The 14,466-nt window shown below is 40.2% G+C and overlaps 1 protein-coding gene across 3 annotated transcripts in view; it reads right to left on the reverse strand.

Moving 5' to 3' along the window:
• cep350 (centrosomal protein 350) overlaps window positions 1-14,466 on the reverse strand; it is a 122,860-nt gene that overhangs the window by 25,076 nt on the left and 83,318 nt on the right. For all 3 annotated transcript variants that reach the window (XM_048601910.1, XM_048601911.1, XM_048601908.1), the window contains 2 exons: window positions 4,546-4,742; window positions 3,384-3,592 (listed from right to left, as the gene is read on the reverse strand). In XM_048601910.1, coding sequence (XP_048457867.1) covers window positions 3,384-3,592; window positions 4,546-4,742 — 406 coding nt within the window. The remainder of the gene's footprint in view (window positions 1-3,383; window positions 3,593-4,545; window positions 4,743-14,466) is intronic.

The following is a 14,466-nucleotide window of genomic DNA, read 5'->3' on the forward strand; positions in this document are numbered from 1 at the left end:
GGAGATCGATTTTAAGCCTCCTGTGTGTCACAGTGGCTCAGTGGTTAGCGCCAGGGACCTGGGTTCGATTCCACCATCAGGCAACTGTGTGTGGAGTATGCACATTTGCCCCATGTCTGCGTGGGTTTCGTCTGGGTGCTCCAGTTTCCTCCCACAGTCCAAAGATGTGCAGGTCAGGTGGATTAGCCATGCTAAGCTGCCCATAGTGTCCAGGGACGTGCAGGCTAGGCGGACTAGCCATAGTAAATGCAGGGTATAGGAATAGCACAGAGGCGTGGGTCTGGGTGGGATGATCTTCAGAGGATCGTTGTAGACTTGATTGGCTAAATGGGCTGCTTCCACACTGTAGGAAGTCTTTTGGGTGAAATACAAAATTGAAGCATTGCTACTGTTCAAGAAAATACCAATGATCCCATGAAACTGCCTGGTGAGAAGCAGGGAGACATGTCTGATGTTCCAGTCAACCATATGTCCATTAATGCAAACAGGAAACAGATTAACTAGTCAACTACTTTAGAGTTCTAACAGTAACACGCACTCATATCGCACCATTAAATATTCCAAGGTACTTCACAGAAACAATTATCAAATAACATTTTGACACCCAGCAACATGAAATTTTTATTTAAAATTGCCTCAACAAACTTATAATAAACCATTGCTTTGATCTGCTGCAATCTGTGGTGTAGGTACACCGCAGTGCTGTTAAGGAAGAAGTTGTGCGATTTTGATCCAGTGACACTGATGGACCTGTGATAAAGTTCTGAAGAGAGGAAGCAGTGGTGTTGTGTTAATGTCATTTGACAAGTAATCCATCGTAGATGGTGAAACTTGAATTCTTTAAAAATTTGGAATAAAACGTTAGCCTAACAGCGACCATGTAATCACTACCAATTGTTGTAAAAGCCCACTTAGTTCATTAACATGAGACTCTAGAGCACAGCAATGACAGACAGATATAGAGATAAAGGTCTGAGAGTGTTACAGAGATAGGAAGGTGCTAGACCACGATGGAAAACAAGGTTTAAAATGTTTAAAATCAAGAGCTTTCTGGCGTTGGAACTAATGTAGGTTAGAAAGTCAGGTATGTGTTAGAATATTCAAGTATAGAAATAACAGATGAGGATTTCAGCAGAAGACCTGAAACAAGGCAGAGACTGCGGTCACCAAGGTGGAAAGATAACCATAGTAATGGCAGAGAAACATGGTCAAACTTGAAAGCCTTATCATCTGAAAAGGAAAAACATGCAGGACTACAAGGAGAAAGCAGGGTGCACTGTGAATTACTGTTTCAAAGAGCCAACACGGGTACAATAGGTTTGTGTTTGGTAACATTCAGTGATTGTTTAGTCGAGTTCAGTTTCACCCAGTGACTACTGACAGGGATAAAATTGGTAGCTAGGGATCAGAGATTGTCACTGTGACCAAAGGCCTTTCTAATGCTTAATGAAAATCCCTGGTCAGCCAATGTAGAAGTAATGTCAGAAACCAGAGACAGTGGAAGAGTCAAATGTGGTGATGAGAGCTGAATCAGCATGACTCAGCATAAATGAGTTGTCTCCGTACAAATGGAACCCTGATTGTTTTGTTTGGCATCTATTGCCAAGAGATAGCAGATAGATCAGAAATAGACGGAGGACACTAAAATGTGCAAGTGAAAAGAGAAATGATTCACTGGTGATGGCTGTAAAGCTTGGAATTAAACTAGACAAGGTAAGTTCCATACTGGAAGCAGAAGCTGTGCTCAACCTATCTTTCATTCATTCATGTAACATGAACAAGTGATTACAGGGAAGACCAGCATTCATATCCATCACTAACCACACTCGGGATGGCGGTAATGAGCAAATACTGTGACAAAAGCTGTAGATAGCAACTAGCACTTCTCTTCCTAGTCTGTCATACAGAATGTCATGTCTGATTTTAATAGCTCATGTTTCAATGCTTCGGTGGAACTGAAAACCTCATGGGATAGTTGAAACAAGGAGCTGTGGAAAAGCGGAGTGTTGATCTGGGCATTTTCAAAGGACACCAGCGATGAAAGAAACAGTGGAAGTGGAGTGGTTGTTTGTAAGGACAGGTGGATTGAGTATTGTTAGTTTGAGTAATGAGTGATGAGTGTTGACAGATGTGAAGGGTTTAAGTATTGTTGTCTTCACTTCTAAACTACCAAAAACCGTCAGCTAATGACTCTGTCCATCTTTTTTTAAACTTAAACATTTCTATCACATCACCCATAATTTTTATCTTACTCGTGCGTGGGACATGGGTGTTACTGGCAATGCCAACATTATTGCATCCTTATCTGCCCTAGGACGAGATTGACTTGCTCAGCCATTTCAAAGGCCATCCTAAGGATGGTGGGTCTGGAGTCACAAGTAGCCTAAAGGACATTAGTGAACTAGATGGGATAATTTATGTTCTCCCCACAAAAAAGCATCAATTCTCAAGTGTGTACATGTCTGTAATTTCTCAAACTATGTAAGGAATCTACATTGCATTCTCCCGAAAATCTCGAAGTACCTCAGAGTGCAGCCTAATTCCGCGCATATCACTAAGTGAGATCTAAAGGTTTAAATTGTCCCTTGTCTTGTATATTTTGTATCTCTTGCAGAGTAATTGGAATGAGTACTAACCAGAATTACAGCAGTGCTCGACTTTAAAAGGATTAAGTTATGAGGACACGTTGTATAAACCTGGTTTGGAGTTTAGAAGGCTGACAAGTATTCTAATCAAGATATTTAGACTGATAAAAGAGATGACAAAGAATAGATACTGAGAAAAGATTTCCTCATTTGGGCAAATTGAGAACAAGGAGGCATAAACTCAATTAGGGCTCAATCATTCAGGAATGAAATGAGAAACACTCATTCACACAAATGTTGCAAAAATCAAACACTTTCTGAAATTCTATAAATACTGGTTGAGTGGAGCTTCAAAATCTCCCCTCCCCCTACCGCATCCCAAAACCAGTCCAGCTCGTCCCCGCCTCCCTAACCTGTTCTTCCCCCCACCTATCCCCTCCTCCCACCTCAAGCCACACCCCCATCTCCTACCTACTAACCTCATCCCGCCCCCTTGACCTGTCAATCCTCCCTGGACTGACCTATCCCCTCCCCAACTCCCCACCTACACTCACCTTTACTGGCTCCATCCCCGCCTCTTCAACCTGTCTGTTTCCTCTCCACCTATCCTCTCCTCTATCCATCTTCTATCCGCCTCCGCCTCCGCCTCCGCCTCCCCCTCTCTCCCTATTTATTTCAGAACCCCCTTCCCCTCCCCCATTTCTGATGAAGGGTCTAGGCCCGAAACGTCAGCCTTTCTGCTCCTAGGCCTGCTGTGTTCATCCAGTTCTGCACTTGTTATTTCAAAATATCTCTTACCTGTTTACTGTGTGTTGCGACAGATTCAAAGTCCTGGGAATAACCATCATTTGTGAAAACACTATGGTCAGGACTGGTGGTCATCCTAAGGGCTGCTGATGGTGATTCCAGAGTCTGTACAGGTGAACTTCCAACCTCCTCAGGAATTGAACTGTCACTGTGGGGCTGAGAGCAAGATGGCGCAGGACATTCTTCCTCACTGCCTGTGTCTAGAGAGAATTACACTACTTAGAATGAATTATATTGCAATGGATTGACAGTGTTTAAAGTGAGATGCACAATTCTGTATGACTGTCTTCCAACTCCATTCTCCTTCAAAGTATTCTTTATTTCAGAAGCATGTAAGAATGTCATAAAGGTAGGAGGTTAGAAACCGCTGACCAGAGCAAGTTGAGTGTGAACAGGTCACTCGTGAAAAGCACCTTGTGCTAACTGCGATACAGACATATCTACTAGTAGTCAAAGTACTCCATCTATACAACATTTCTGCACAATATTGGTGTTACAGTTTGATGCTACTGCTAATGGTGAGGAATGAAATGAAAAATTATCAGTATTGCAAAGAAAATTAGATTTTCCCCATGTTAACTGTGGCCGCATAGCCTTGTGTAAACTATGTCTGAGCTCTCACACTGATTACAATTTTTCCTGCTTCTCAACTCTGCAAGTCATATGTAACCACTGGAGCAAAAGGAATTAAATCTGAAACTGCAGCCTCCCCAAGAGGCTGAGTGAGAAACTACACTAGGATATTGTGCCAAGGTACAATTTAGGAAGATCATAATTCCAACATCTGAGCTATGCTATTAAACGGATCACAGTAGATGCTCAGGAAATTTGATTTCCTGAATGAATGAGACAGCAAAACAAAAGGCCAGGTTTACTGATGAAGGGTCTAGGCCCGAAACGTCAGCCTTTCTGCTCCTATGATGCTGCTTGGCCTGCTGTGTTCATCCAGCCCTGCACCTTGTTGTCTTGGCCAGGTTTACCCCCTTGCTTCTTCTCCAATGATCAAGACTGATGAAATTTACACATCAATACATCATCTCACATGTGCCATGACAATCAGTGATACCAAAGCCACTTGGAAGCAGTCAGAACACAGCAAATGCATTACTGTCTCAAAGAAAAATACAAAACAAGGAACAGAGGCTAACATTACCCTTAGAGTCTGGAATCTTCTCGCTTGCCTCTCTCTTTGTCATTTTTTGTTTGAGGTCCTTGTCCCAAGCAGCCAGAGCTTGCTTTTCCATTCGCCGGATCTCAGCTTCCTCAGCATCGAGCCGCCGCTTCCACTCAAGCAGCTCCTCTGCATGCCGTCGCCGATGCATCAATTTCTGCTCCCTTTTAGTAAGGAACCTGATGGACGTGCAAGCAGTTGTTGGGGGGAGGGGGGTGTAGCGTGGAGAGGAGGGGAGAGAGAGAGAGAAAGAGAGGGAGACAGAGAGAAAGAAAGTCTCAGCAAGCTGCTGATATTTATTTGTAAAGACCAAGCATTAACCTGCAGCTCAAAAATGTATAATTCTTACATTTTAAATTCAAACACTCTTTGGGCTATAGTTTCACAACATGAACAAAATTCAGGGCAAGATCTCTTATACAATTCATGCATCCTAGAATATTGCAGCACTACTACCAGCACTACATGTAAATAGGCTAAGTACAGTTAATCAATACATTTGCAAGGATTTTCTCTGCAAGTTTGGCGTCATAACCTTAGTAAAAACCGGCAACTTCAAATCAGTGTACGACTTCAATCTACCATGCTGCTCTTTCCTTAAAAAAAATTCAGGCTTACATACAGCTCCCCAACCCACTGCAATCTGGTAGCTTGGCCCAGTCCAGGGACTGGAACTGGGATATTTGTGGACTGTGATCTGAAAGGAAGTGAGCGAACAAAACTCTGATAGCACAGTCCTCAAAGTTTAGTAAGACATTTGCCACAACAAGGCAGTAGATATTAGTACTTTATTGCATTTAGAACAATTGCATTTCCTATTTACAATATAGTGTTTTGAAAAGTGGATAGAATTATGCTTTTTTGGGGATTTTTATCCTAATTTATCACAGAGTTGCTGCCTCTCACTCCCCAAGTCAAATGATTAGGATATTTAAAAAAATAAAGAACTGCAGATGCTGGAGATCTGAACAAAAGAAAAAGTTTTTGAGAAACTCAGCAGGTCTAACAGGATCTGTGAAGAGAAAAAGAGTTAGCAATCCTTCATCTGAACTGAAGAAGGGTCACTGGACTTCAAACTAACTTTGTTTTTCTCTTCAGAGATGTTCCTAAACCTGCTGAGTTTCTCCAGTACTTTGTTTTCTTTATGAAACTTGACTTACAAAACAGATTGGAAAAATACCAATCTGCAGAAAGTGAAAGATGCATTGTAACATTAGCATAGTTTCCATACTCAGGTTACATTAGGACACCTCAGTTTAAAAACAAGATTTAATTCATGAAGTAACATTCCATCTCAAAATTTGCCAAGTTACACCAGTAATAAAGCTCACCTACCCAATCAGGCACTTCAGCACAACATCCTGCAGCGTTTTATCAAATAATGATCGCATGTCTAAAAATTGAAGGCCTAGAACATGTCTCTTTAAAAGGAGTTGAAAATTGGTAACCTCACTCAATATTTTTGGCTTTATGGCTCACATCTAATTGAACACAAGTCCTGGAACATAATCTTTGGTTTTTTTAAATTAATTCATGGGGGACATCCCACATCTTCTTGATGTTCAATTAGGTCTAATACATACAGCCTAAGGTCAGGCAAATGTCACACTTTCCATTCACTTCTACGAAAGCCTGACTCCACATATCTTCAGGGTTTATAAGAATTTCATGAACTGTTTGTAAAATCACTTGTCACACTAAAGAACTGGACAATAAATGTCATCACATGCAATAAGAATGGAGCCTGTGAGAGCAGATTTTTCTTTGACGGAAGGCAGTGCATGCACTTTCCAAGTTTTGGGAGCAATACAGGTCACTGTTCTCAGATGGTGGCAGTGGGGGGAGGGGATTGGTAGTGGTGGTGCAGATCTTGAATGTACTATTACAATTTGGGAATCCTTGGGAGACAATCCTGGATGTCAGGAGTATTGAGCTTGTGTTGCTAGTGAACAGTGAGTAAACAATTCAGAAAGTTACTTGTGTATTGTTTTAGACTACCTGAATGGTATTCAAATCTACTGGGGTGTTTTCCTTTAATAGTGTAAATACATCTATGATAAACATTTGGAATATTCCAGAACTGCCCATTGCTTGATAATTTTTTTTTGGTGGGGGGGGGGGGGGCATCATATTTGGAATAATTTAAATTCAAGTATCCAGGAGGACTTGACTATTTCAGAGGTTAATTGGAGTGCTCACATTTAAAATGCCTTGTGCATCCATAGGAAAGGATGAATTGAAAACACGGACCAAATTCCCAGCTGAAAATGTGAAATGTGCTTTGAAAATGTCACCTGTATTTAGTAACAATAATTTGGCCAGCTCTGAAATTCAAAAACAATGCTATCTTTATTGCTGCTCCAATCAGGCCCACTCTCCATGAAGAAATAAAGACATGCAACTCTCTTGCAAACATTCTGAAACACATGTTTCTTCTACTCTGGATCCTGCAAGTTTCCCCATAAGCACATTCAGTCCAAATGATGTTGCTAACTTTGACCAATTCTCATTTATTTCTTAGCCTCTATAGCCTAAAGAGTGCCCAGAAGCAGTTACTCCACATCTGTGGTAACATTGCCAATGAGGAATTTTCCTCCATATTTGACTTTAGCATCCCAAGTGTCCAGAACAGATGAAAAGCTTACTACCTTTTTTAGAACGATGTTTCAGTGGGAGTAAAGCCTTAAATTCTTCTAGCTTAACTATCAAAGCTTCTTAAATTTTTAAAATGAACACTTTTTAAATAGTTTTCCAGATCCTAACAAAAGATTTTGCAACCGTTTAAAGTCTCTAACATCCAAAAGAGAGAGATAGAGTTTGTGCAAAATAAGTTACATGATGCAGTTATTCAGATAACAAAAACGTTTGCTCATTGAACCCCCCCAATGAAAAGGTGAATGAAATAATGAGAGTTTGATATACCTCAATTATCATCTCAGGTGCATTCTATGCACAAATCCTACTTTTCATCCTCAGAGTATTCAGCTTCTTGAATAATGGTGAGAATAGAGTCGTAGAGTTGTGCAACACAGAATCCAGTCCAACTCATCTGTGCCAATCAGATATCCTAAATTCATCTAGTCTCATTTGCCAGAATTTGGCCCATATCCCTCTAAACTCTTCCTACTGGTTACCAGTTTATTTTACTTTATCAACACTTGAAACACTGACTTTTTTTCCAGCATTTGTAAAGGAAATCGTAAGGTCATTCACCCAAGTTAATTTTGTAATCTTTCACAAAGAAACAAGTGAAAACAACAAACAGCTGAAGTGTAAAAGCAAAATACTACAGACGCTCGATATCTGGAAACACTCAAGAGGTCAAGTAGTACCTGCATAAAGAAACAGTATTAAGCCTTCAGGTCAATGACTTTCCTCTAGCTAAAGTAGAATATACAGTCAAAGCAGAAGCAAAGTAGAATTTGGAAGGACGTATAATGACCCAATTGATTCTGCCTTATAGCACAATTTGATGTTACCTAACAATCGTTGAGAGGGCATTGTATGCAGTTTGAAAGGAACAACAAATCAGACAGGAGGTGAGGAAGGTGCAAAAAATGTTTCCTTCAGCTACCTGCGTAATTCAGGATTACTAAATCACTGATATATTGCATGAGTTTTCCAGTATGGCTTCGATTACTTACAATAATTTGATAACTTGCTAGCCTTCACATATTTGAGGTGAATATGCAAAATTTGAATTTCACGAATTCCTATTGCATCTCAATCAACAAAAATTATTCTTGGTTTAATCTACTCAAACGCAGGTTCAGAAATGTTTACACAGTAGCTGTCACACACTTGTTCCAATACACACAGATAGGTTGGGCATATCACTATGAGACTAGAGATTATTTTCAGGTTTTGTGCTACTCAATGAAATGTTTCAGTATGATCTTTATATATCCCCCCAAAACAACCTGTACCCAAAAAGGAAGTTTTCTAAAATTGCAAGCTCGAGAATAATTACAGGAATAGACTTGGAAATAAAACTGGTGAACACGAACAGCAAAGTGAAGTACTGTCCATGTAGCCTTGGTCAATGCCAAGCTAAGAATCTGAGAGCAGAGTTTCCATTTTGGTGCAATCTTTGGTCTGGCCAAATTGCAGCAAATATCTGCTCAATTTCATCTGCAAATCATTGAATGCAAAATCCGCCTTGAGCAATAAATTATACAGCATTTGTGATGTCATTTTTAAAATACACTGTTTTCAAAGATGCTCAGACATTTTAAAGACTGACCACTTGGCACAGTCTGTTTAACACAGCAGACAAAGGAACTAATGAAAGAAACATTATAACCCAAATTCAGGGTCACTAATTCACTGATACTACATGGGCCCAGCACTTACAAGTAACCCAATTTTAAAGAAAAAACAGATACATTTACAAGCTATATTGGAGTACAGTCAAGTTTCTTACTGAACAGTGGCAGAATTGGACAGAGTCAGCATGGATTTACAAGAGGGGAATCATACTTGACAAATCTACTGAAATTTTGAGAATATAACTAGAAGTCATAGGGGGCAACCTGTGGGTGTGGTTTACTTGGACTTTCAGAAGGCTTTCAATAAGAAATTAACATGTAAAGTTAAAGCATGAGAGATTGGGTATAGAGTACAGAGAACTTGTTGGCAGAGAGTAAGCAAAGAGCTGAAATAAACAGTTCATTTTTTGAGTGGCAACCAGTGACCAGCGGGGTACTGTAGGGATCAGTGGTTCAAACCCAGTTATTCACAATATAAATGATTGATTTAGATGAGGGAACTATTACTATTTCTAAGTGTGCAAATGACACAAAGCTGGGTGGAAGGGTGAACTGTGAGGAGGACGCATAGATGATTCAACGTGATTTGGAGAAGTTGAGTAATTGAGAAAAAGCACAGCAGATGAAAAATGTGGATAAATGTAAGATTTTTGGTCACAAAGACAGACAGGGAGATTCTGAATGGTGATAGACTGGGAAAGGGGGAGGTGCAACAAAACCATGTGTCCTTGTACCCCAGTCACAGAGTAAGCATACAGGTGCAGCAGAAGGTGAAAGCAGCAAATGGTATGTTGGCCTTCATAGCGATGTAGTCCTGAACCAGTGGTCATTGTCTAAGGATACAGGTTAGGCTATTTAGGACTGAGGAGGAGGAGAAATTTCTTCACCTAGATAGTGGTGAACTAGTGGAATTCCCTGCCACAAGTGATTGAGGACAAAACATTGAATATTTTTAACAAGGGGCCAGATATAGTTCTTAGGGCTAGAGAGGTCAAATGGTATGGGGAGGAAGTGGGAACAGGGCATGGAGTTGGATGATCAGCCATGATCATACTGAAGGACAGAGCAGGCTCAAGGGGCTTATTATTACTCCTCTTTTTTTTAAAAAAGAGTTTCTAACAGGAAAACATTCAAATACTTCTAAAACATATTAATTGTTTATCTGGATCACAAAAGAAACAGGTTTTTTTTTTTACAACAGCCTCTTTAAAGGTTTACACAAGAGCATTTAGTAGAAAGTTCCTGTGGTGTTTAATTCACCCTGGGAGAGGGTGCTAGTTTCTATTAGCTTTCCAACAGTACAACGCTCATACAACAAATATAATTCTCACTTAAAATTCTGCAAAATTTTTCAATAATTTCACTAATTCTGGGTGAATTTCATTCAAAATTTGGTACAGCCCACCATGTAATCAAGTCCATATTATCTAAACTTTCACAACACTTTGTGCAAAACAAAGAGGTCATGAATTAAACTGGATTATCATGAAATACCGTAACATTGTTGCCAAGTGACAACAAAGCTTTTTCTTCTCTCAAAACACTACTTAAACAGGTTACGTTTACAGCACAGTGTCTGCAGATTGTGTATATGGCTGTGGGTATATTTAGAGCCATAGAGTCCTATAGCACGGAATTAGGCCCTTCGGCCCAAACTGGTTCATGCCGACCAAAACGTCCATCCACGCTAATCCCATTTCCCTGCACTTGGCCTATATCCTTCTAAACCTTTCCTATCCATGTATTCATCCAAATACCTTTTAAATGTTGTTAATGTACCCGCCTCAACCACTTCCACTGACAGCCATTCTGTATGCGAACCACCCTCTGTAGTAAAAAGTTGCCCCTCAGGTTCCCATGTATTCTTTACCCCCTTACCTTAAACCGATACCCTCTAGACCTCGATTCCCCAATCCTGGGAAAAAGACTGAGTGCATTCACCCTATCCTTGCCTCTCGTGATCTTATATACTTCTATAAGATCCCTCCCTTAGTCTCCTACGTTCTAGTTTGTCCAACCTCTCCCTACAACTCAGTCCCTTGAGTCCTGGCAACATTCTTGTAAATTTCTTCTGCACTCTTTCCGGTTTAATAACATCCTTCTTACAGCAAGGTGGCCAAAACTGAACTCAATACGCCAAGTGCGGCCTCACTAAAGTCCTGTACAACTGCAACATAAAACTCCCCAACTTCTATACTCAATATCCTGACTGATGAAGGCCAGTGCACCAAAGGCCTTCTTCACTGACCTGTCTGTGACTCCACTTTCAGAGAACTATGGACCTAAACTCCAGGGTCCTTTGTGTTACTTGTTTTTATTGAAGATTGTTTCATGGGATGACAGTGTTACCAACAAGGCCAACATTTGTTGCTCATTCCTAACTGCCCTTGAGTGGGTGGTGGTGTGCTGCTCTCTTGAAGGTACACCAACAGTGCTGTCAGCATGCGTTCCAGGTTTTAGTGACATAATTCCAAGTCAAAATGGCATGCAACTTGGAGGGGAACTGGGAGGTGGTAGCAGTAAGGGAGCAGTACCTACCATTGCCTTAAGACGGCACTGGTCATGGGTTTGGGCTTTCAAAACAACCTTGGTTAGTTGCTCTAGTGCATCATATGTATAATACACACTGCCACAAATGTGTGTTGAGGAGGAAGTCATTGTTTAAAGTCACCACGTGGGTTGTTGACCAAGTGGGCTGCTTTGCCCTGGACAACGTCAAGCTTTTTCCTTGTTGTTGGAGCAGCACATATCCAAGCACATGGAGGCTATTCCGTTTAAACTCCCAAAAAGTGCCTTTCAGGCTTTGGTTGGCTATTCATTGCAGAACATCCAACCTCTGAGCTGTTCTTGCAGCCAGAGTATTATGTGGCTGATCCAGTTAAAATCCTGGTCAAATTATCCTGTCATGAATACCAAGTCTTTTTTTTGTGAAAACTGAACAGGAAGTAAATGGTAGATTAACAAGCTAATACCAGATACTGCAGAGCAGAAATGCCAATAATCAACTTGCAAAAATATTGACCCGAAAGCAAAAAGAGGGAGATGTAATTGTCTTTTTTGTGGGGGTCTACGAAAGAGCTGCAGGGAAGAACTGGTAACCAACTTCATTTTTGAATGCAGTTTAAAACAAAATTTAAAAAAAAAAACCAGGAAATCAAATAGGTCTGAAGCAAGATCAAATTCAAATTAGGAATCAACACAGAACTCCTGCCATTATTAAAATCATCCAAAATACTCATGAACTATTAAATGCAGCACTGAGCCCCGAGTAATAACGGACATCAGTACTTTCAATTTTAAATCAAAGATCTGAGATCAGATAGCACTCTTCAAACTGCCAGGCGTTTTAACAAAAGTAGCTACATGTAGTTGGAGATATTCATACCTATTGTGATAGTTACGTACTAATTGAGCTTTCACATTCACAAAAAATTCCTCAAAATGTTCAGAGACACGTTTGTACTGTTAAAGGGGCACTTCTATCTGAAAATTCAGACTTGCAACTCAAATTTTATATTTCTTAAAGTTACATTTAATAAGATTAGTGAGCTGCAGCTCTGCCATACAATTTTCAAAAGTCCAACTCAATGTTAAACAAGTCAATCTTTAGTAGTATTCTGTTAGCATAAGCAGCCCGATTGTTTGTGTAACTTCACTTCTTGATTTCACAGTAATGCCCCTTTAAAAGCAGATTAACTATGAAGTCTGCAGTAAATTGCCAACCAGCAGCTTGCTGCATCTACTTGAAGCCACAACTAAGCTAGAGGAATGCACATTTTGTCTGCACAGTTCCTTTCCCTTGACCCTCCACCGACCCCCACATCATCCACATGCATGTGATGAAACAGAGCATGCTCGATCAGTGAGAAGCAGAGGTTGCACAGTACCTGACCAGCTGGTTGTAGATGTACAGCTGGAATTTGGGATGTAGGTTGGGAAAACAGACACTGAGAGAAGCCCAGTGATGAGACGTAAAGACAGAGAAGAAGTAGTGGACAGGAGAGCAGTGTCTACAAAAAAGGAGGCAAAACAAGAAAAAAAAAGACAACAGCTGAGTATTACCCCAAAATTACTTGACCTTTTAGACACTCAAGAAAACCTCACATTTTAAACAGAAATTCCAAGTATTCCATAAAACCATTTGGTATGCAGCCTCCCCACACCTTTTGCCTCAACACAACTCCTTCTGCTAGAATTCATTGATTTCGAATGGCAACAGAGCTCAAAGCTAACACCAGCTCCATTTCTCTTTCTGACTTGGATGGAGGTAGAATCTCGAGCGCTGCCTTCCTAATAGTCCAACCACAGCTTACAAACCCATTTGAGAAAAGGTGAGCATGTCAGCCAGCATTGTGAAGAGATGTTCCTCGATGGTACATTCACAAGGGAAGTAAAATTCTGTTTGTCTTTTGACAAAATCTTTTCTTGGAACTAGGCAAAGGAAATAGAAGACGGCGAATTAAATCAATGTTCCAAATTCACACCACTGTGGTATACTATCCCACTTCACACCAAACCCCAAAAACACACTAATCACTTAAATCCAATCATGAGAATAAGGGCAGAGTACTGCATCTCCAACCAGCATTGTTGGCAAAGAGGGCAAGTATTACTGTGAACTTTCCAAAAAATGCCCCAGGGATTCCAATCTTTGCTGATCTGACTGCTTGGCAAGGCAGACATAAGACTGCAATTCATTGAGCTGCAAGAGGCTTGCCATCTTTCACACTTTTAATTTTGGAACTGTGACATTCAGCTCAGATAGTAAGATTTGCATAAACACGACACTCATTTTACAAAACTGAAATAGAGCCACAACACTTCCAAGTACAAAAGTGTTAAAAACAATAAAGAATTTTATATAAACCCCTACACAACTCAGTGTCAATTATTTAAAAGATGCAGTGGATCAGAGGTTCCCACCGTAACACCACTTTAAGGCTTGAAAATTGTCGCAACCCGTCAGAGAATTTGGGGGAATTAGGGTTTGGCCACTGCTACCTTGGAGCTCATGACACCAAAATTTCAGGTTGTGACCCCCACTCAACCCTCATTTTGCAAAGGCCTGCAGAAAATCATAACTGAAACATTAAGAGCCACTTGAAAGTACGTACTTCCCTGCCCCTTCATGTCAAAAATAATCTCAAATTTAAGAGGAAAGCTTTTGGCAATTTACCTTAAGCAGGTTTTTGTTTGAAATTAATCTGCCTACATGCCTTCAAATATCACTTTGCTGCCATAAACTGCTAATTATCAGGTGAGGAATTACAGATCTGGTTAACATTCCGTGTCACTGTATAGCAATGGGGTGTGAAACAATCCTTTCAAAGCCCCACATCACTGAATATTCAGGAGATTGATATTTAGGACTTCTAGTCTAGATTTTATAGTAACATTGCACAGAAATCATCTGTTAACATCAAGTGTGCCAGATTCAAGATGAAAACAGACGTTTTAGAGTTAGATAGTCACATGCATGCCATTTCAACAAAAGCACAATACTACAGAAATATCACAATGGTCCATTCATTATCTGAAGGTGTTTAATTTGAATTAGTAATATTGCACAATTCAAAGTTTTAGTTAATTATATACTGTCTTAGATGCAACTAATTCCAGTTACAGGATTACCACA

This window comes from Rhincodon typus, chromosome 10 (assembly GCF_021869965.1).
Source record: "Rhincodon typus isolate 14 chromosome 10, sRhiTyp1.1, whole genome shotgun sequence".
Classification (NCBI taxonomy): Eukaryota; Metazoa; Chordata; class Chondrichthyes; order Orectolobiformes; family Rhincodontidae; genus Rhincodon; species Rhincodon typus.